Raw genomic sequence first — 24,390 nt, 5'->3', positions numbered from 1 at the left:
GGTAAATATATCGATATGCAGCTCATGCCGTGTAAACTTTGAGGTTGGCCAATTAAAAAAAAAAAAAACATTAATGGAAAGGGGTAGATATGCAAATGTACATGGTGAAAGAAAAAAATTCTAAAAAAATTTTCCCTGCATTCCACAAGAAGTTAAAAATGACTACTATTTACAACCTCTTATGGGCCTCTTTTACAAGACAATTGTAAATTTTACCAACTTACCATATGTTTTTTCTAACCAATAAATTTTTTTCATTTTGTAAAATTATAATTACTGCTCACACAGTATCAAAACAGATATGAAATAAAACCAGTACCTGATTCGTAGCATATTTGTTGAGAAATATTTACATAAATTTACCGAGAACAGATTCTGTAACTTTTTTACTTTTACATGTTTTTTTCTAATATTTCTTTGGACTTTGTAAAATTACATTTAAAACTGACATACTATCGTAAAAAACAAGAACAAAAAACAATAGCAACCCCTTGGTATATTTACGAGCAAATATACAAAAAATATGTGTGAGAGAGAGACTGAGAACATTCTTCCTTCAAGTTACAAGCACTACTGAAGTCCTGAGACGCCCCCACTCGTGATTTTAGCCATTATAAAAGTTGCCATTAGTGAATTTATGGGCAATAAAAGTATTGGCACCTCTTTCCCGCCCGATTCTTCCAAATCCATGGCTTGACTTAGCCCATTTCTGTTTGCACTAGTTATAAATGTATTGAATGAAAGGACTAGGAATTAATATCTATAGGGATTTTTGCAGATGATCTGGTGGTTATGGGAGAGAGGAATACAAAACATAAAACATATGTATATAAATGATAACAAGAATCAAAAACTGTATAGCGATGCATGCAACGGAGCTACTCTCCGTCACCCCCTAAAGGAGCTGGCGGAGCCAGCGGAGCCCGCCGCTGACGCGGTGGGTAAAAGGGGGTGACCGGGGTAGGAGAGAGCGGTAAGGGACTCGAGGGGGTCTGAGCACGGACGAGCAAGGTGGCCAGCCGAGCCCGAGCATACAGGAGACACCCCCGTGGAACCCAGGGTGAGAACGGTAGGAAGAGACAGTCTCATATGTTCCCCCCCACTTGACTCCCGTATCCTCTCCAGGTAGAGAGGAAGAGGGTAGAGAGCCCAGATGGTTGCCGTGGCAACATGAGCGAGCAATACTTGCCTCCCCCCCGGGAAGCAGGGAGGGGGGGACTGAGCCGGTGGTTCATGGCGATCGCCTGGTTCACCGTGAACGTGCTAGGGCCACGCGGTCGGATAGACCAGGCGAATTGAGATAGCCTAGGCTACCTCTAACCGTCTCAAGCATGCAACACAAAATAAGCATAGTTATCATAGCAGAAAGGAAAGGAACCATTAGTAATAGAGAAAGTAATGTCCTAGAGAAGCTAGGCTAACCGACCTGGGAGGGAGGGCACCTAACTACTCGGGAGCTGGCCTCTGCTGATACGTAAGAACGGAGGGCGACGGCCAGGGTAGTAGGACTAAAAAGAGAAGGACATATGTCCTAAAATGCCTAACAGACCTAGACAAAGGTACATGCATGCATGAACGCTGAGCTAAGGTAACAAGGCATAAACTCAATCGAGCTAGATTCCCATAATAAAAAGAAGAGCACATCTTGCACAACACAAAAATATAATCATAAATACTGCACAGTCTCATAGCTACAATGGTATGGGAGACCGAAGAAGCTTGAATAATGAAACACACGAGGCGAGCCGGTTGGGGCGAGCCTGTAGCCATGTCGCAGGGGGCACCGTCATAGAACCTAAATAAAAGCGGTAAAATGGTCCCTAGCTGGCTAAAAATACGTGAAACACTTAGTCAGTACTTAACTTAGCTGCGGCGATGGCTTGGAGCTCCATGGTGTAAGATAAATCCAGAAACGGAAGCACAAAAGCACAGCGAGAAAAAACACGTGTATGTGGGATGCTGCTAACGAAAAGGATGACAAGAGGCCCGTGGTAGTGGTTTCACTCGCCCCAGAAACCATACCGACACCCTCTTTATATAGGCTGAGCGAGTCAGAATACTCTGACATCCCATTTTAGTTTTTCTCTGGTAATGTTAGCAATATTTACCTTAGAAATATGAACTAAAAGGATATTTCACGAAGTGACACAGGCTGAGCCCAGAAATTGCAAAGAAATGTAAGAAAGTGGTCGGACTCTTTTGAATTGGGTGGTATTAAGGTAATTGTGGGGTAAAAGTGGGGTTATGGTGTCCAGCAAGCAGAGACGGAAAGGGTTATTTATACAAGAGATGACATTTAAAACAGACAGAATTTCAAGTATACATACTCTACCTAGGATCTACTTTAAGCCAGGAGGGAAGTTATGAGGTTGAGGTTGAAAGCAGAATAAAAGCTGCTCTGTGCAAATAAGGGGAGTTGGTAGGGGTAGCTGTTGTGCTGTAATCAGACCTGTGATGATGCTTAGGTCAGAAACATGGTCATTAACCCTCACAGTTCAGGCTAATGTACGTACGCTAATGCATTCACCCATGCCCGGGGCTATATTGAAGGATGGCCAATTTTTAAAAATTCATCAATGGAAAGAGGAAGATATACATATGCTCATAGTATAAAAAAATTCTATAAAAGTTTCTGTATCTTCCACAGGAAGTAGAAAGTGAATATTTCCCAACCATGCAGGCCTCTTTCCTTTGTAAAATTATTGATTACAGCTCACAAAATATCATAACATAAGAACTAAAAGCAGTAACAAATTCTGAGTACAGGCAGTCACTAGTTATCACGATCTGGTTTTATGGGGCTTGTATAACGATGACGATAACTGAATTTTCGGCAGCAATATGCGCTGATACCAGCTTATTGGTTATCCGTAGCACTGATCCTTGGTTATTGGCACCAATAACCAGGGATTGGGGTTATTATCGCAGATTTTTGGTTATTGTCACGCAGTTGGTAACAGAACTCCCAGGTCCGGCTTACGACGTTCCGAGGTTACGACGCTTTTTCTTAAATATTCATTGAAAAATCCGCCCTGGGTTACGACGCTTGTTCCGAGGTTACGACGCTGACGCTTCCGACGCTCCGAGTTAACGACGCTTTTAAAAAACGCATACTATGATAAGAATCCTTTATAGTTTAGCACAGTATATTAATAAAAATAAGTTTTTGGTTAGATTACAACAAAAATTTTGAGGTTATGATGATTTTCGACACTTTTTATGTCGTATTTTTTAAATTTTTTTAGTGACGCCTCATATGCGGAACTAGTTTCTGAGCGAATGAATACACTAGCTTGGGATGCGCAGTTTATAACAGTCCAAAAGTGCAAATAATGAAAAAATCATTGCTTGTTTCCAGTATACATAATTAACAAAACTAAGTTTCTGGTTAGATTACAACGCAAATTCCAAGGTTACGACGGTTTTTTATGCCTTTTAACGATACCTCATACGCAGAACTAGTTTCTGAGCGGAGGGCGCATAAATTAATTTACGCTATTAAACTGTATGGTAACCATAGTCAAGGATAAGGAACGCATTCTCAAACAGTATACATATCCTTTAATACAAAACAGCAAAATATCATTGAAACATTATTTCACTTAAAGAATCCATTTATACTCTACTTAGACTTGGATATAAAAACCCTAGTTTCTCTCTCTCTCTCTCTCTCTCTCTCTCTCTCTCTCTCTCTCTCTCTCTCTCTCTCTCTCTCTCTCTCTTTGTATTTTCCGACAAAAATAATAACTAATTAGTGTATTTTGATGTTTATTTTCATGACTAAATACATTTTTATAATACAAAAATGATTTACTAATTTTCAATATTAATTTTGATTAATACTGTATTAGTAAGTTTAATAAGTTGAAATGATATCACATAATAAAAATAATAATTCTCTCTCTCTCTCTCTCTCTACAAAGATGTATGTTTTTTGTATGATAAATAAATGATTTACTATTTTCAAATATTAATATAATTTATACAGCAATAATATCAATTCATTAAAGAAAATACCATAGTGGAATTAGTAAGATTTTAGCTTATATTTAAAAATTATGGAAGAATGAAGGAAATCCCAGTCTTCTTCAAGTAACTTCCAGTAACCTTTTCTCGAGGTCCAGGTACTAAAACTGTCAGATATATCAAGTTCTGTGACAGCCAGGAGGGGGAAGAGCTGCAGTGTTGCAATCACGTGTTCATGAGATTCCCCCCCCCCCCCCCCCCCCCCCCACCACCCCCCCCCTCTCTCTCTCTCTCTCTCTCAATCTCTCTCTCTCTCTCTCTCTCTCTCTCTCTCTCTCTCTCATTTACTGAGACTCGAGATTTTTTATGTACTTGTACTATTTGTTTTTAATACTTTCAAATATAATAATAATAAAGGGATTTTTGACGTAAGGAAAAATCTATTCTGGGCGAGTTGGCTCGTGTCGCAGCGAAAATATCCTTTAATCTATTATTTCTAGGGTAAATGTACTAACACATACCAGAGAATAAATAAAATAAAGAAAAAGGTCAGTATAACTGACTCGCTCACCCTCCAAGAGGGTGTCGGTATGAACACTAGGCGAGTGAGACCACTACCACGAGCCAAATGCCAATAGAAATCTCCCACTACAAAAACCCTCCATGAGGGGAGCCGACCCACAGAGTGAGCAGCTCGTACTACTACTACTCCATCCCTATGACTGCCGACTGCTGCGCCTCTGGTGCCATCCTGAAGTTAGCAGACAATCTTGGGCGAAGGGATGGGTAGGGTGGGATTTCGCTGGCGACACGAGCCAATCGCCCAGAAATAGATTTTTCCTTACGTCAAAATCCCTTTTCTGGGCTCAGCTCGTGTCGCTGCGCGAAATCGTACCAGAGAAATAGCACAAGATTGTAAATAAAAGTAATAAAATAAATCAGAATAGGTCTCAAATAAAAGAAAAAAATAAATATAAAAAGAATATAATTGCTAAAAAGATACATATACACAGTGATACAAAAATAGAAATATGCTTAAATTACACTTAATTCTAATCATGTTACTTAACATAAGGTAATTTACATATATACAGAGGTAAAATGGTTTACATGTATCAAAATGGTATCTGTGTAAAGGCATGTATCAAAAATATTATAGCAATTAATATAATCAAATGAACAAATTAATCCACAATGAAAATATATAAAGGAATGTATATGACTTAATATACAAAACCCGTAACCATTATAAATAAGATGTATCCCCTAGCATAAAAATAAGGGGGTAACATCCATGAGATCAATATCTATAATCATCTGTGAGTGTCCCTAGCAAAAAAATAAGGGGCACCCACTACACCATCGTAAAAGCAGCTAAGACACAAGGTGAATGTAAATGAACAAGGCAGGAATAGACGAACTGTTGGGTGAGGCAGGTAGAAAGGAGGACTGAATCTTCTACTACAGATTAGCTAGAGTCAGGGAAACTATGTTACCCGCTGCTATGCTGAAAATTTCAGAGCTTCCAAGGACTTAAGGTAATGACGTTTGAACACTGTCGGCGATTTCCATCCGGTATACTTTTTCAACTCATCGAAGTTCATATGTTGGAAATAATTAATTGAGGTGGCTACTGCCCTGACATCATGTGCTTTCGGGAAAGAGTCAGGATTGGCTTGCTTAATAAAGTACAGGATTTGTTGCCTGATGCCTTTAATGGATAAAGTTCCACCTTTTTCCCTCTTAAAGAGGGGACCCGATGAGGATGAGGAGGTCCTGGACAGAAAGGCTCGTAAGGTTGAAACTGGGCAAAGAGATACATCTTGTGGAAGAGGTAGTACCTTCCAAGGTTCCCACCTCATCAAAGGATCTTCATTCTTTGCTAAAAAGCTACGTTCCGGAGAAAGTAGGACTTCCCCTGTGGGAAGGAATTGAATATGATCCGGATCTCTGGATAAAGCCGACAGTTCTGAAATTCTTGCTCCTGAAGCTAAGCTTAATAAAAATAGGGTTTTTCTTAAGAGCATTATAAACGAGCATGTGTCATTATCGGTTTCTGAAGCCAGTTTTAGAACATCGTTTAAGAACCATGAAACTGACGTAGGCCTTACAGAAGGTCTAAGTCTAGCACATGCCTTAGGAATAGACGAGAAGTAGGAATCTGTCAAGTCTATGTTGAACCCAAATTGAAATATCTTTTTCAAGGCTGACTTGTTTGTCGTAATCGTGCTAGCTGCTAAACCTTTTTCAAATAAGGATCTGAAAAAGGATATAGCTGAATTAACTGTCATGATTCTAATATCTGATTCTCTCAGGAAGATTGCTAACTTTTTGACAGCAGCATCATACTGTCTCAAAGTTGAATCCCTTTTATCGGATTCCAAGAAGAGAATATTCTGAGGGTCAATATTCGCATCTCTTTTGCCGCAAACTTCATGAAATCCATAAAGTTAGGGTTTTGAGAATCCCTGAGGAAGCGAACACAGTCTTCGTTTGTACTGACTGGGAGAGCCTGGGATTGGGGATCCGAAGAGGATGAAGGCCCAGTTCCAGAATTAGGGGATACCAATTGCTCTTCGGCCAGTCTGGGGCTACTAGAGCCACTTGAACCCTTGAATGTCCTGAGTTTGTTTAAAACTTTCATGAGAAGATTCACTGGAGGGAAGACATAAATCTTCTTCCAGTTGTTCCAGTCTAGAGCCAGGGCGTCCGTGGCATAGGCCAGAGGGTCCAGGTTGGGGGCTACATAACACGGCAGTTTGTGGTTCGCTTGAGATGCGAAGAGATCCACCTGTAGCCCTGGAACTCTTTGAAGGATCCATTGGAACGAACTGTTGTCCAGTGACCATTCCGACTCTAGGGGCACTGATCGGGATAGCGCGTCTGCTATGACGTTTCTCACTCCAGCTATGTGTGGAGGAGAGATGCCAACTGAACTTGTCTGCCAGGGAGAAGATGGCTACCATGACATGATTTAGATGACGTGACTTGGAGCCTCCTCTGTTTATACATGTACTACCACTGCGCTGTCCAGGACTAGCTTTATGTGGGAGTAGTTTGGTGGGCGCAACCTTTTTAGAGTCAAGAACACTGCCATTGCCTCCAGTACGTTTATATGGAACTGACGGAACTGAGGTGACCAAGTTCCTTGAACCTTTTTGACCTGGGAATACCCTCCCCAACCGCTTAAGGACGCGTCTGTGTGGATGGTGATCCCTGGTGGAGGGAACTGAAGGGTACTGACACTGACAAATTCTTGACTTTCGCCCACGGCCGAAGTCGATTCTTTAGAATCCGAGGGACTGAGGATGTTTGTCCTGGACCTGACATTTCTCGTGAGCGCCAGATTCTGGTTAGGTCTTTCAGTTTGGCTTTCATTAAGACGTTCGTCACTGATGCAAACTGGAGAGAACCCAGGATCCTTTCCTGAGTCCTCCTTGACGCCAGTTTGTGACTTAGAAATTGCTTGACTGACTTCGCTATTTCTTTCCTTTTGGTTGATGGAATCGACAGAGTATGGGAGGATAGATTCCATTGAATGCCCAGCCACTGAAAGTTTGACTCTGGAGTGAGTCTTGACTTGGTCCTGTTTATCTTGAAGCCTAGATATTCCAGGAACTGAATCACTTTCAGTGTAGCTCTGTTGCATTCCTCGACTGTTGAAGCCCAGATCAACCAATCGTCGAGATACGCTACTACCATAATCCCTTGTGTCCTGAGTTGTTGCACTACCACTTCCGCTAGCTTCGTGAACACCCTGGGTGCCACGTTGAGTCCGAAGGGAACTACCTTGAAGGAGAATGTCTGGTCTCCTATCTTGAAACCCAGATACGGACGGAAGTGTCTTGCAATAGGGATATGATAGTAGGCGTCTGTAAGATCGATAGAGGTGGTGACGGCCCCACGGGGAAGTAAGGTCCGCACCTGCGAGATCGTGAGCATCTTGAACTTGTCGCAGCGGATGGCTAAGTTTAAGCGGGACAAGTCTAAGATTACCCTTCTTTTTTGTGAGCCTTTCTTTGGCACGCTGAACAAGCGACCTTGAAATTTTAATCTCTTGACTCTCGCTATAGCTCCTTTCTGAAGGAGGTCCTCCGCGTACTCTGTCAATTCCTTGGAAGGAAGTTGACGGAAAGGTCTGGATGGAGGTGGGTTCGTCAACCAGCTCCAACCCAGGCCTTTTGACACTATGCTCTGAGCCCATTCGCTGAAGTTCCACCGGTGGCGAAAGTGAAACAGCCTCCCTCCTACCTGAAGTTCTTCATTGGTTCTGGTAACCGCCTCGGCCTCCTCTGAAGTGCTTTCCCCTATTAAAGGGGCCTCCCGATCCTCTCCCACGAAAGGAACGCTTACCTCTGCCTCCCTTACCCGAGCGGTCATACTTCTGTGAAGCTTGACTCTCGAAGGCTTGATTGTAAGCTGGAGAGATGGCGTAAGAGGTGGAGGGCTGAGGCTGAGGGGATATCACATAAATTGGCTGTGATTGAGCTTTAGAAGTGGAAGGTTGGGCTGTTTTGCATCTAAGGGCACCGCTGGGACCTGCTGAGGAAAGCGTGGCTGCTTTTTCTGGTAAGGTTGGAAACGCCTGGGTTTCCTCTGCCCCTTACCTTTAGCTGTTAGGTCTTGCCTCCTCTTAGCCGTAAGGCCCCAACGGTCCTTAAGGCTCTGGTTCAGCCTCGTAGCCTCTGACTGGACTTCCTTCACCATAGCTTCTGGGAAGAGATCTGCTCCCCAGATGTTAGACGAGAGTAACCTATTCGGCTCATGCCGAATGGTTGCCTCTTGTAGGACATGCTTCCTACAATTCGTTCTAGCAGTGGCAAACTCAAACATATCTGACTGTACCGTTTGAGTCAGGGATTTGGTCATGAGCTTAAAAAAAAAAAAAAAAGCGGTTCTGAGCCATAGGCTATGGTTGCTACCTCGGTCATAGCCATAGAGTTAATTGATCTGGCTAATCGCGATTTCGCGTCAAATTCAGCCTGAATAAGGCTATCTGGGAGCCTGGGTAGCTTTCACCAAACTGCTCCATAGCACAGTCCGGTTTGAGTTTGCCAGCTGAGAAGGTGTTCGGCAAGTCTTCCCACAATTCTACCGGCTGAGGGGAGTAACGGAGATGTGGGATCTGCTTCCTTCAATTGAGGTATGGGTCCCCCTTCTGGGCCGCTGGGATGGTAGACCTCGCGATCTTTGTCAGGAACGGGAGCGGGGTACTCTCATCCATTGTGAAAATGGTAAAGGGACTCTTAAAAGGTTGTATCTTGGTATTAGAACAATCCATGTCCTATAAACACCTGAGCCATCTCTCTGAGCCTGGTCTCGTGAATAGAGGACTGTCTCCTTTGGTACCCTATCATCCCGAACCATGGCTGAAGCTGTGAGCCTTGCGTAGCCTATGAACGGAGGCTGGAGGTCTTCCAGGGTAGAACTCGAAGTCCTCTATCCTTCGAGTTCCAAATTCCGGTATAGAAATGAGACCGTCTTGGAAGGGGGCGTATGACGCTACTCTCCATGGGTTGTTCATCGAGAACGGAGGTAGCGAGTCATACGGAGGAAGCTGAGTTCCACTTGTATTGGAAAGTGGAGGAGAGGCTAGAGGGGCTTCTCTCAGTCCGGCTATAATGGAGTCTTGGGAAGTAATCCTATCCGACAATTGAGAGATCATTTGTTCCATGCTACTCTTTAGGGACCCAACCAGGTCGCCCACCTGTTGCAACAGGCCAGCATTGGAGTCCAAAGCCGGAGCTGCTGCGGAGGTGGAGGGGTGGCTCTGAATTGGAACCAGGGGTAGCGGAACTGGTGACTCTGCCGGAGTACGAGATCTCTCTCTGGAGGATTTACTCCTTGAGGACTTAGAGCCGGAGCTAGAAGCTTTAGACCTGTCTGCTCCGGGATTCCCAGCCGGAGACTTACGCGAGGAGGATGAAGCCGAAGTCGTCTTCTTAGACGACGACGACGTCTTAGTCAAGGATTTCACAGCTTGACCCTTGACCTTAGGTCTAACCGAAGCGTCAGGAGGAGTATACAATTCATCACCTGTAAAGCCTTGGAAGGATGGAGAGGTTGCAGGAGTAGAAGAAACAGTTACGCCCAAGGGTGACCCTTGGGTGTCCACCTTACCTACCTCGACCAACAGGTCGTCTACACCTACCATAGGTTCCACATTAATATCTAAAGTCGCGACGTCCGTGGAGATATCCTGGTCTTGGTCAGTTAATGAGGCAGCCAGCTGTTGTTGGATGAAGGCGATAGTCGGGGCCGCCTCTACTGGGTCGACGTATCCTGTCGCCTTGCCTCCGGGGAAGATTAATACCGCCAACCGTTTCTCTAGAATGTAGGGCATACCCTTGGCGGCGTTCTTCCCAAAACCGCCGACCCAGGCCCGCAGGGTTGCCAGTGCGGTATCCCTCACTGCCGGCGCCTGGAAGAGAGGGCGTAGATTAGATTTAAGAATCACTTAAAACTAAAACTTAAAGTATAACTTAAACTTAGATGCCGTAAGTTAAAGTGAATGATGAAAACTTAAGCACTAAAACAGAAGCGGAGCAGCTACCGGAGATGGAATACTTACCCCGTCTAAAAGCTGGCTCACCAGATCGTAACATATGGTACACGTCTCATGGTACCAGACCTGGATGTCCCCGTGCGGAGTCGCGCATGGAGCATGGGACCGGCAAACTTCGTGTCCACATGGGTCCTGAAGTGTGGCGGCGCATCCCGGATGCTCACAGTTGGTGGCCTGTAAGTGGGAAGACACATGAGTATCTTAAAGAATATCACTTACAGGCTAAAGGACAGAAGAACTCCGTTGCATGCCGGAGCTCGGAAAAAATTTGGGCATAACCCCTCCCTGCTTCGCCTGAATAGGCTATAATCCCGGAGAGATCCGGTAAGACATGTAAGGGGGGGGGGGGATGGTTTAAGGTACTTAAGATAAACTTATAGTTAATCTAAAAAAACACTTAAACCTAAAACTCAAACGAACCGGACCAAGTCCAGTGCGTAGCGGAGTGTAGTAACTCAGCAATACGGTAAGGTTAGCAGGGACCCACTGTATGTTCCGGTCCACTCTACTGGGTGGACTAACATCTTTCCGCTGGATGCCAGGACTCCGGTCAGGAAAGGAGCCCTAGTAAGGTGGGAAAGAGCGAGAAGACATACAGGCTCGAGCTAGCACGGAGCGACAAAGTAGCACGGATGGGGGGTAAAGGCCAGTACCCCCCAACAACACGTTACCCAACCCTTACCACCAAAGGCCCTTGCCGGACCGGCGAAGCCGGAGAGGTCGAGTCCAGTCTGGGTCTGTCCCGTCTCCCTAGCCCACCTCCGCCGCCTGGGGGGAGAGAGGGAGGCAGGCTCGGGTATGTGGAGCGAGCATGGGCAGACCGACCCACCCTCCCCCGACTCTATGGAAGAGCGGGAGGGGGGGGAAGGTGACTGGGCAGGCGTCTGGCTGTCTCGTGATCACGTAGTGACCACGAGGCGGTAAGACCAAAACAAGACAACTAAGCCTAGGGCAAATCAACTGATCAGAGAGATGCTATCGGGAAGCAACTGAACTGAAAAGCAGTAGCATATAGGCCCACTGGGCCAAAACCAACTGATCAGAGAGATGCTATAGGGAAGCAACCGAACTGATGAGCGGTAGTATAGGCTCAATGAGCCAGGACCTAGGCTAAGCCAGACGCCTAACAACCTAACCATAACAAAATACATAGTATAATTAAATAAAAATAAAAGAAAGAAAGCAATATAGTAGGAGAAAAAATCCAGGAGTGTACGACTAACCCGAAGGCAAGTCTACCACTCAAAGCTAGTCAGAGGCCGATACTAAGAGCCGGGACTAGGGTCTGGATAGAAGAAGCCTACATAAGGTAAAAGACATGCATGCATGACAAACCTGAGTAGACAGCACCCTAAGTAAAACGGATAACTAATATAGAGCGTACACAGATAAGGGGATGTTCTAGGTATGGGAGACCAAGAACGAACCCCCCACGAGGCAGAACCATGCTGCCATGCTTCCGACCCAGAGTTCGTATTTATACCTAAAAAACAAAAACGGCAAATACTGTCTCAGGCCGGAAAAAACCAACTAACCATAAATACTGAGTACTTAACTTAGCTGCTGCGATAGCTGCACGCTCCATTATAGATAAATCCAACGAAAGGGCACAAAAAACACAGAGAGAAAAATAGCACGTGTGACTCGTGTGCGCTAACTGAAAAGGATGGCCACCAGAGGCGCAGCAGTCGGCAGCATGGGATGGAGTAGTAGTAGTACGAGCTGCTCACTCTGTGGGTCGGCTCCCCTCATGGAGGGTTTTTGTAGTGGGAGATTTCTATTGGCATTTGGCTCGTGGTAGTGGTCTCACTCGCCTAGTGTTCATACCGACACCATCTTGGAGGGTGAGCGAGTCAGTTATACTGACCTTTTTCTTTATTTTATTTATTCTCTGGTATGTGTTAGTACATTTACCCTAGAAATAATAGATTAAAGGATATTTCGCGCAGCGACACGAGCTGAGCCCAGAAATAACTGTATAATTACAAAATTCGTATGTGATAGTATTTTAAAGAAATACAATACGTACTAATCTATCCATGTCACTTTTAATTAAGGTTAACTCTCTCTCTCTCTCTCTCTCTCTCTCTCCCTCTCTCTCTCGTCTCTCTCTCTCTCTCTCTCTCCTTTTTTGCCACACAATATATGTGTCATAGTGGTAACTCCCTCTCTTCGCTGAAGATAAGCGTTATAAGTATTTTTTTTGAGAGAACAGAGAGAGATAAACACTCTCTCTCTCTCTCTCTCTCTTTCTTTTACCGAGATGAACGAATTTTTATGGTACTAGTATGTAAAATGTTTATTGATAATTTCAGTTATTTAATAATAATAATAATAATAATAATAATAATAATAATAATAATAACTAATATTTAATTACAAAATTCATAATGGTTGTTATTTTAAAGAGATGAAAATGACCTTTCCATTTCACTTGTAAGGATAATTCCTCTTTCTTACTGAGATGAGAGAATTTTTATGGTAGATGCACGCGTTTATTATATTTTCAAATAATAATAATAATAATAATAATAATAATAATAGAAGTAGTAATAATACGATAACTAATTTCAAAAGAAAATTCTTCCCTTCGTCTTTTTCTGTATCAATTTCCCTACCTCATAACTCCAGTGACACTCGGAGCTTAACAATGCCATACAATGGTCAACAAATTTAATGGTGTATGTCTATCTCTCTCTCTCTCTCTCTCTCTCTCTCTCCTCTCTCTCTCTCTCTCTCTCTCTATCTCTCTCTCTCTCTCTCTCTGTATTTTAATGAAAATATATAGTAATTTGTGAATACATAGTGTTGCACATGAAAAAAGTAAATTAGTGATAATTTTAGAGATACAGCCCTAAGAAAAATTGCAAATTAGTGAAATGTTCCCTGTGGACATGTTTTCAAGAACATCGTTCCGGCTTACGACGATTTTTGGGTTACGACGCGTCTTAAGAACGGAACCCCCGTCGTAACCCAGGGACTGCCTGTACAGGCACTTAGAACCATTACGTATACAGTACGTAGAAATTTTATCAATGTTGTATTTTAGAAAAGGCATGGAATAAGAACTAAGTTACTATATTGTTTTATTGATTTAAAGATGCTGTAAAACAAATTGTTTCATAAATGGAATGGAATACTACAGGTAAAAGAATTTATGATACGTAGATTGACAGGTACACAGCCATTTTCAAACCATTATCTGTACAATAATTGCATTGGTAAAAGTCTGGTTAAATGCAGTTGATGAATTAAACCTTGCCACAAATTTCAAGTGAAAAGGCAAAATTGTGAGAGAGTGAATGACTCATTACATGACAACCAGAGGGTGGTCATAATATTTAGGATCCTTCAGAGGTAAAGTTTGTGAAAATAGGAAGAAAACATTTAACAAACAGATGTGAAATGTAGCCTATAGGACAATTAATTACAAAATTAGATGCAAATGGCACTTAAAAAAAAAAGGACATACTGTACTGAGTAAAACTGGTGAGATATTGGAGGTTTATCCTTTGTATTGAGATGAATCTCTCACTACCTGGGAAAACAGGATTGAACTTTTTACAATTACTTTCGGTTGTGGTGAGATTCCTAAAAAAAACAATGGAGTGATGTACTGTATTTTCTCATTCATTTATAAGGTGTAGGTGTAAGTTCCAGTTTTAATTTTTTGTGGCTAACATGTTATATTGTATTAAAACTATTATATAATTAACTATTATTCTATTTTGATGTGACAGTCATTGAAGGATTCAAAGTAACTATGAAAAAAATTCACATACTGTGTCAGTGTTTTTTTAGTAGAACTTTCCAAGACTAGTGGCAGATGACACTCACCTAGCAGTGGAGTCTGATAAATACTTGTTGTTGTTCATTGATTATATTTTTATTCTCTTTTATTCACATCCACATAATGTTCTTTGAGTTTAGTGTTATTCTGATTTATTTGGTATATAGTAATATGAGTATTAAGTACTGTAACCTGGTCCAAAGTATGTTTTAATGGCTTAAGCATGCATCTCAAATTTAGCTTTTTATTTTAAAGAATTTTCCTTCTCTGATGTTCTGGGTTAGCACAAAAAAGCTTATGATTAAAATCCAATTCCTGCCTCTGGCTTTCAGCCTTTAGGCTATAATTTTTGTGTGTTGTGTTAGTGATAGTACAACAAGAGAATATCAACTGAATTTTTAAAGTACTGTATTTGAAGTATTGAAATTGTGGTTTTGTTTTCCAGTAAAAATTAATTTTTTTTAGAAGTGTAATTTTTCCTTTATTTTTGAATAAATGTAAATGTTAGATTTCTCACTGACTCCCAGTAATGCTCTGTTTTAATATATGCAATTCTTGTTCTTCAGTATCTGCTCTCCTTTTAACCTCTAGTAGACACATGGGCCTAACAAATTTAACAGTTACATTGACAAACTAAACAATCATATTACTACCATTGAATAAGTGTCAAATAGGTAAACTAATACAGGGATTAGACGTGTACTGTATACACAATATGGCCTTTCAACACATTCCCTAAAAAGAGAAGGAAGGGTGATGCCATATGCATGCTGCATACCTTGCGAATGTTGTGCTGCCTCACTCATTTTTTGTCCCTTCTGTCCCTCTTATTTTCAGTGGCGATCCCTATCCTAGTGTTATTCCTTGTTGGAAAACCCTACGAGAGAGGGTTCAATTGCGACGATCAGAGCCTGCGATATCCTTATAAGGACTCCACAGTGCACACACTGGTTCTTTACTTTGTAGGAACTGGTCTGCCAGCATTTACGGTAAGTTGGCAGATGACTCCTGCCCTGCCCAGTCCCTTTACCCTTACCCTCACCAAGCCCCACCATCATTGTGTTGATCCTGTTCATGCATGTTGGCCCCTTATTATGAACCAGTATTTATTCAGTTCACATGTCTGAAGATCAAGCATTTTCATTTCATTTAATGTATTTGTGAACTAATGAATAATCACAATGTTCATTTATTTTTATTAATTGTTAATTTGCATGCTTGCATTATAATATATAAATTAGTTGGAAAAATTCAACACTTGGAAGATGGTGGGTGATGCTAAGGGTAACTATGTGCGCACAGTGTTGCTAGGCATGAATTTTAGCCCTGCAAAATACTAGTATTGTACACTATAGTGGAGGAATCTCCTTTTGTGTCAAAGCTCGTTAGCAGTGTACATTAGTTACACATGAAAAGGACAATACAAGTTTTGGTTTTGCCAGTTGTCAGTTCCTTGGAAGTCATTTTTTAATGTACAGTGCATATGAATAAATTCAGTGTTAAACATGTTAGTATACTCTTAGGTTAAATGTTTATACACATGGAATAATCTAGGTTTCATAGAATTTCAGAGTTGTTTCAAGTTGAAACTTTATGTAAAGAATAATTTTTCCCTTCACATCCTAACTCTCTCTTCCCAATTAAAGTACAGAAAAAGTCGAGGCACATTGCTCTGAAATACTATATAAGTTATTTTTCAAACAAGATCTAATATGGTTGGTGCAATCATTAGTACAGAAAAAGTCGAGGCACATTGCTCTGAAATACTATATAAGTTATTTTTCAAACAAGATATAATATGCTTGGTGCAATCATTTGTTATTCATAAACTATTAGGTCAGGTATGTTTCAGCAAAATCATAGGATGTTATGATGGTCATCTCTAGAATGCCATATATCAATAATTTGATCAGGTGTAGGCTGAGAAGTGAAATGACTGCCATGATGTAAAGTCTGTAATCTTCATTCATTTCATTATTTTAAGATTAATTATCATTAGCAGAATGAATAAATTCAGGTGGAAATAAACTATGCATAGGAAAACAAAAGTTGCCAGTATGAAAAAACTAGGAATTAGGCTCTTAGTTGTAGAATTATGGATAATACTACAGGCATTAACCGAAACTTGGTGATACTATATGGCTCCATAAGAACCCTTCTGGCGCAAATAACCAGAACTCAGCCTGTTATGGTGCCATAACTCGCCTCATCTTTTCTAGCACCATAAAACTGGATTGACGATGACTGAGTCCGCCGATAACCGGGGACTGCCTGTACATTAAATCTTTGAAAATTCATTTTACATTCATTCACTTTATTAGGCTTTGCTACCAATTTAGATTTCAAAGTTCAGGAAACTTTTGTTTTACTTATCAAGAAATTCATCCTCTACTGACATATTCTTTTGACAAAAAATGATCTGAAATATGATCTAAAAGCATGAGGTTTCATTTGAACCTAAATTTTATGCTACCCTGCACAAAAAATTTGCATTTGTATGAAAATTTGTATAGCTTAATTTACCAAGTTGGTTTTGTAGTTGGGAGTATGTATTGTGCATTTTTTTTAGTCTCAATGTTAACTTGCATTTCATTAAGCATATGAGAGACAAACTTATAGATCATTTCTGGCAAGAAAAAGGAAGGAAAAAAGCATTAAAATCTAAAATTCATAAACAAGATGAGTAAGTCAGCTGTAATAAACTGCATATTATGAGTAGTAAATTGAAGTCAGTTTTTATTCATTGCTTTAAATGTAATATGTATTAAAATGAATAAAAAGGGTTAGATCTTAGTTTTATACTATGCAAATGAGGGTAATAGCAGTATCTGAAACAAAGTGTTTGCTCCAAATAGGTATAATTATATACTGTAGTTTTATGTTTGCGGGATGATTTCACCCTTGTCTGTTATCCTACCTTTATATTGGTTACATAAGAATTGTTTAATCACAAACCCATGACTTTAACATAGCATATTTATGACATGTGAGCTTATTTATGCCTTGTGAGCAAATCCAAAACACATTAATCCAGTAAGAGGAAAAAATGGTGATTGGGTAGCTCAGGACGGTTAGTACGCATGTATGTTAGTGGTGCTCTAGATCTGTTGTAGTTAACCAGGTCATTCGTTGTCTGCCAACTGCTTAAAAACTCATGGATTATTATTTTTATTACAGTAGAACCCCAGAGACCTCGACGCTTACCTGTTTCAGATGTGGCGAGATAGGATTCAGTCTAGATCTGAATAAATTTTTCCATAAGAAATAACTAAGTGGATTAATCCATTCTTGACCACCAGTTATTACTTGTACAAAACATTACTCTTAGATTACAATTAAATAAGTTCAGAGTTAAATAACATAATGTATTGGACGTCCTTGTATATAGAAAAAATAGCCTAGATCCAATGCGGCTGTATTAACCGATGGTTGACCTAGCGCCATAGGCTAGGTATAGTATGTATGTACGTACTTACTGGGTAGGCACAGAACCTGTTGCTAATAATAAAACATTGAAAAATAACGGTAATTATCACAGTGAATGAATAAAATAATAGAAATAAGATGCTAAATCAGTCTCAAATGCCTCTTTCATGCTTTTCAGTAGTCTCCTCCTTAAGTTCACTTGTGGTTTACTGATTTCCTCTTCTGCTTGTCTGCAGTGGTTGTCTTGGAACATGTGACTGAATCAAAATACAGTACAGAAAGCCACAAAAACTAAGGAAATTTTCCTATACAAGCATGTACTTAATCAAAGCAATAGCACTAGAGTGAACTGGTTTTAAACAATAATGCCAACTAGCAGTGACTGACCAAAGCCTTTTGTTTATGAAAATCATATGGTTTTTTGGGTCGGATTCTGGTTTATTGTTTGATCTCTGATGCAAAATTGACTCTAAATTTCTTGTTGAAGATTATGTCGAGTTCTGATACGGTCAAGGAAGGGGGTTCTACTGTATATTATTATTATTGAATACTATAGCTGTTTCAACAGCATTTAATTTATAAAGAATCTTCTCAATTCTTCTTCTTATCTTTTTCTCATCAGCATGTAGCTGGTGTATTAGGTTTCCTAAGGACATGTAAAAATTTCATTTGTCTTAAGTTTATTCCTCTAACGTGTCGACAGCTCACAGGCAGTCATCTATGAGAGTACAGTAAAGTGAATTAAGATACGTTTCACAAGTATTTATAGCAGGCAAGGTCGTGTACAATCGGTGGGCGGGTCAGTGAGCAGGGATTTTAATTGGTCGTTGGATGGTAACGAAATCTATCCCTGAGGCGTCGAGATCTACATGGTCTGGCCGGAGTTATTAGCGTGGGTTGGGTGTTGGTTGGGGTACCCACCTCCTGGGCGGCAGGAACTGCAAGCTGTCCATGTGACATATCTTCCGCTCGTTCTCTCTCTCTCTCTCTCTATGTTCATTATAAGTTCAGCTCTTTCTGGTCTCCTGTTATGCTTTTCCCAGTAGTGGATGAAAATGGCCCCTTCTTGAAGGTGGCAGGAGAGATGCTTGGAGAGTCTGGTGGTAGTCATCCTGATATAAGAATGGTGGCATCCGTCCACCGAGCATGTGAATTCGTAGATGACACGCCTTCTCTTCAAAGACGTTTCTGGGGGCGCCGGGTTCTTTTTTAAGAAGCAGCTGGCTGGTTTTCATGTTTTTGTAAAAAATAATGAGGCTAATTTTATCACTTTCTGCAGTGGGGGGAGACATTTTCACTGATTATTTTCCTTATAGCCTTTTCATCTTCCAAATATTTGTGGTACATATAATTTTTATAAAATATTTTTATAGCTCCACTTTGGTCGTTAGTTTTGGTCGTTCTTTCCTGGTGCCATTTATTTATGGAGTCCCTCGTTTGGCGTTCGACCATGTGATTTGAAAAGTTATTGTTGATGAGGACTTATGCAGACCTTTCGATCTCCCTGGTGGTTTCTCTCCATGTGGAACAGTGTGTAAGGTTGCGGCGGACGAAGGCATCTACCACAGATCTTTTATACCTGTCTGGGCACTCGCTGGACCCATTAAGGCATAGACCCGGGTTTGTGGGTTTCTTATAAACCGTGGTGGTGTATCCCGTGGGGATCTGGTGTACCCGAACGTCCAGGAAGGGTAGGGCACCATCAACGCTGCGTTCACACGTGAAGTGGAGGACGGAGCATTCTTTGAAAGTCTTTCTTAAAGTTTCAAGGTCCTCTTCTTTGTTGACTCTTATGAAGGTGTCGTCTATGTAGCGGTAGTATTGGGGAGGGCAGGAGATCTTATTGAAAACCCTTTCTTCGACGACACTCGTGTAGAAATTGGCAAATAGGACCCCTAATGGGGATCCCATTGCCACGCCGTCAATCTGGCAATAAAGATGTCCTCTGTGGGTTGTGAATGGTGCCTTCTTGGTGCATATTTCAAGAAGGGCTTTTAGGGCTTCCTCGGCGATGTTCAAAGCCTGTGTGTCCTCACATCTATATACTCTATCGAGGATGTGTTCAATCGTCTCGTCGACTGGAACGTTCGTGAAGAGGCTCTCGATGTCAAGAGAGGCGATGATACCTGTAGACGGAAAGTCTCGGAGTTTACGTAAAAAGTCAGTAGACGACTGTAGACAATACCTGTCAGGGATATATGGCGTGAGGAGTTCATTGAGTCTCTTTGTGATTTTGTAAGTTGGGGTTGGGATTTGGCTTATAATAGGGCGGAGAGGATTACCAGGAGGAATACCCAGCTGGGGTTTTTACGGTGCCGTAAAATATACCTGGATTAAAGTCACCCTGGGCAAGGGGAAGCCTGGGAGCATTCCTAGCGGCATGGATTCTTTCGACCATCCTATTAATGCCTCGTCGGATGTCTTCGATGAGTCGTATGCATATCACAACATCAAAATGCTCTTGTGGGTTTTTACGGTGCCGTAAATATACCCTGGATTAAAGTCACCCTGGGCAAGGGGAAGCCTGGGAGCATTCCTAGCGGCATGGATTCTTTCGACCATCCTATTAATGCCTCGTCGGATGTCTTCGATGAGTCGTATGCATATCACAACATCAAAATGCTCCTTCCAAAATTCACGCAATGTGAGGTTTGTGGTATCAGTGATGTCAGAACATCTCTTCAAAAGATGTTTTGTATACAGCCTCTTGAAGTTCGATATTACTTGCTGGTCCATGGGCTGGAGGAGAGGGGTGGTGTTGGGCGGAAGATAAAGAACCTTGATGAAAGAATACCCTGCTAGGATATCTTCCTCGAGGCCTGGAGGGTGAGCAGGGGCATTGTCCAACAACAGCAGACATTTCAGAGGGAAGCGCTTCTCTTCCAAGAATTTCTTCACTGTCGGGCCGAAACAGATTTACCCACTCATTGAACAAAAGTCTTGTTACCCAGGCTTTTGCATTAGCCCTCCACATCACTGGAAGCTTCTTCTTTAGCACTTTGTGGGCCTTGAAGGCTTGAGGAGTCTCCGAATGATAGACAAGAAGGGGCTTGACCTTACAATGCCCACTGGTGTTGGAGCAAAGTGCAAGCGTAAGCCTGTATTTCATAGGCTTATGCCCGGGTAGCTTCTTCTCTTCCTCCGTGATGTACGTCTGACGAGGCATTTTTTTCCAAAAAAGGCCAGTCTCGTCACAGTTGAAGACTTGCTGAGAACTGTAGCCTTCCTTGATTGTCATCTCTCCGAACATCTTAATAAGGCTTTGGCTGCTTTCGTGTCCGAGCTAGCCGCCTCCCCATGCTGCACCACTGAATGGATGCCAGTCCGTTTTTGGAATTTATCAAACCACCCCGGAGAAGCCTTGAAGTCTGGGGTTGCCGTTGATGTCCTTTCTCCTCTGTCGTCTTCGGCCTGGACAATCAGATCACTGAAAATAGCGCTGGTCTTGTGGCAGATTGCTGTCTCAGTTATTGTATCGCCAGCGATTTCTTTGTCTTTAATCTATACAAGAAGCAGCCTCTCCATCTCATCATGCACGTGGCCCCTCTTGTTGGACAAAATAGTCACGCCCTTGGAAGGTGTAACTGCTTTGATGGCTTCCTTCTGCTTAAGGATGGTGCTTATCGTCGACAGATTTCGGCCATACACACATATTCCTTAGCGATCACACTCAACCGCATGCCAGCTTCATACTTTTTAATTATCTCCATCTTTGTCTCCATAGAAAGCATCCTCTTCTTTCCGTGAACTTCAGCAACATTCTCGGGACCCATGGCTAATTATGTTAATTAAGTTCACACACAACACGATAAAGTTATACAAGTATACAAAGAAAGTGGATTCACTAACACGAATTTACGTTAACAAACAAAATCTATGTGAACAAACAAATTCCGTGTGCGTACGATAACGCTGATGCGACGAAATGGTCGAAGGACGATTTTACGTAGAGGGATGATGGGACAGATGCTGACCAATAGGAGAGCAGGATCTTACGGCGGTGACTAGCATCAGGAACCAATGGGAGAGCGGGAGGATGGTGGCGAGTCTACTCAGTTGGTGGTGCGTGAGTTTTAAATTTGTTCTCAGCGACTTTACAGTACACCCTATCGCAACCTGAATTATTTTCCTATACAGAAGCAAAAAATCTTCGTCTTTGCCTTCGTAACTTGGATTTTAGAGTGGTATATTAAAAAAAATTAAAATACCACAGTGGAACTTCGGTTTTTGTGAGTAATCCATTCCAGTATGTTTCACTCAGTATGAAATATACAAAATTCAAAACTATAATTCCCATAAGGAATAATGTAAATAAAAATAATGCATTCCAGACACCCACAAATGTTAGCAAATGATACATTTTATAGATAATAAACATAGTGTTAAATTCAGAAAACAATGAGAAATAAATATAAATAACCAATGAAATGGATAACTAAACATCTAACAACACACTTACCTTTATGGAAGACTAGCTAGCATGTGGAAGACGAGGAGTAGGGGAGAGGGAAGCGGAAAGGTTATTGTTTGAAAGGGGAGCCCCTCTCCAGAAGGACTTTAGGTATCAAGGACCTATCTATGGATACTACTACTTTTCATCTTTTACTAGCACCATTTGGAGTTACTTCCCCTCTTCTTTTTTTACTGGCACTAGGACCAGCTTGAGGGTAACTGGGACATCTGTCACACAGCAAAACTGTCTAGAGACATTTTTTTTCTAACTTCTCTTTAAAATTTGCCTAAAATGAAACAGCATTGTCATTAAACATGTTGGAGACACTGATCACATCATCTTTGTTGGGATGACAATTATCTGCAAAATGGTTTACATTACTACTCGTCACTTTGCAAACATGTCCTTAATCACTGAAGTAGGCACATTATGTATGCTCATTTGCTTTTTAAATTTTTCAAGCCAGCCTCTGCTGACCTTAAATTCACTAACAGCACTACTTGTAGACATTTTCTTGCTGAGATTGGCATGCCTTTTCACAAACATTGCCTCCAACACTTTACTACAAATTTTATCTTAAATTCGAGTGGTACTCGCCTTTTTTACAGAAGGGCTGGCACTTGGGACTTTCTTTGGCCCCATGATAGCTTATTTAGCAGTTGCACTTGAATGAAAAGGCACAAAAAACAATGAACACAAAAGCAGAATGGTTCATGAGAGAACATGGGTTGCTTTTCATGGCATTTGGCACAGGCCTAGTCATGAGATGGGCCCTGGAAGGATTGTTTCCAGGTGTATGAATTCCAAGTAAATGTACAAACCCCTCCTTCCCTTGAATTGGGACCACCTTGACAAAGGGGGGGGGCGGCCTTGAACCCGAGGAATTTGTTCCAGGGTTCAAACTCAAGAGTCCCATACATATATCATTAAATATTTATTTTGACTCATTTTTGTGGCGTTTTCCACTTTTGCTAAAATTCATTGGACCTGGTAAATAGAAAAATATCATGGCTGGGACTGGGTTCATATCCGAAGCTAAATAGTGGTAACTGTGGTAGGACTATTCTGCAGGGCTGGACCACAGATTCCAGAGGCATCTGGTTCTGGGGATAGGACTGTTAGCATTCTATCCAGATTGCCCATATTATGTTTAGGGTGGTGATATTGTATTATTGTAATGCTTTCATACCTATCAGGCAGGTTTGCCTTGCATTTGGACCATTCTAATCATGTTGTGCCATCCCGTATGGGGTAGAGCAGGGACGCGGACATTAAGGAGTCGGTTCTTACTTGTGCCATCAGTAGGGGAATAAACTCCATGTAAGACTGTTGATATCTTTTTAAGGTTTTCAGGTTTATATGTTCGTTTTTTAATTGTTTTTATTTTTTTATACTTCAAACTTGATGACTCCTCTTCTTTCCCACCGTTATGCCTACATTAAGGGGTCAGTTGCCTGATGCACCTCCTCCACTGCTTTCTATCAAAGGTATCATCCTCCACCAAAACTCATCTCTCTATATCTTCCCTCACTTTGTCACGCCATTTAATTCTCTATCTCCCTCTAGATCTTCTTCCTTCCAAGCCCTCTTCACTCCCTCGTCATCCACCCTCAACACATGCCCATACCTTTTCAGTCGTGACACACTTATCACCTCTGCAATCTTTAGTAAGCCGCCCTTCTTATTTCATCATTGTTCATACGCAAACAAACCTTCATACTTAACAACAGGATCATTTCTAGCGTCTAGCTGGGTCCAGTTAAATCGCAAATGAAAGCGAGGAATCTTGTGAGATCTGGCAACGCCTGCGTATATCAAGGACCATGCATCCATGCCACCGCGTCAGTTTTTCTTTAACTGCCTGGGCGAGAGTTGGGGTTGACCTCTCTCGGCCTTTACCCGGTTCATTGCCCGTTTTGCTTGTGTTTGAGTGTGTGTGTGTGTGTCTTGTTATTATAGCTTCTTCTGCTCCCTCTTGGCCTCGTCAGCTTTTGTGCCCCAGAACTCCAGGTTTTCCGTGTTCTCGTTTTTTGGCTTCGGCTACAACCGACCCACATGTCACTTGCAGTAGCTGCTGCTCAAACGTTTGTACAATAACGAATCCCTGCACGGAATGCCTTGCATGGCCTAGAGAGCAGTGGAAGTTATTTTATAGTAAGAGAGAGCATCGTAGGGTTTTTCTTCTCTTCC

At 41.7% G+C, this 24,390-nt stretch overlaps 1 protein-coding gene across 4 annotated transcripts in view; it reads left to right on the top strand.

The window, feature by feature from the left end:
• The window catches only part of LOC135215648 (phospholipid phosphatase 1-like), a 283,884-nt gene that overhangs the window by 128,738 nt on the left and 130,756 nt on the right, over window positions 1-24,390 (top strand). For all 4 annotated transcript variants that reach the window (XR_010314746.1, XM_064250569.1, XM_064250570.1 and 1 more), the window contains exon 2: window positions 15,159-15,310. Coding sequence is in view for 3 of the 4 variants with exons in the window: in XM_064250569.1 (XP_064106639.1) it covers window positions 15,159-15,310 (152 nt within the window). In the remaining variant the exon portion in view is untranslated. The remainder of the gene's footprint in view (window positions 1-15,158; window positions 15,311-24,390) is intronic.

This window comes from Macrobrachium nipponense, chromosome 5 (assembly GCF_015104395.2).
Source record: "Macrobrachium nipponense isolate FS-2020 chromosome 5, ASM1510439v2, whole genome shotgun sequence".
In the NCBI taxonomy this organism is placed as follows: Eukaryota; Metazoa; Arthropoda; class Malacostraca; order Decapoda; family Palaemonidae; genus Macrobrachium; species Macrobrachium nipponense.
Note: the sequence above shows the minus strand (reverse complement) of the source record. Positions and strands in the feature narration are given on the sequence as shown.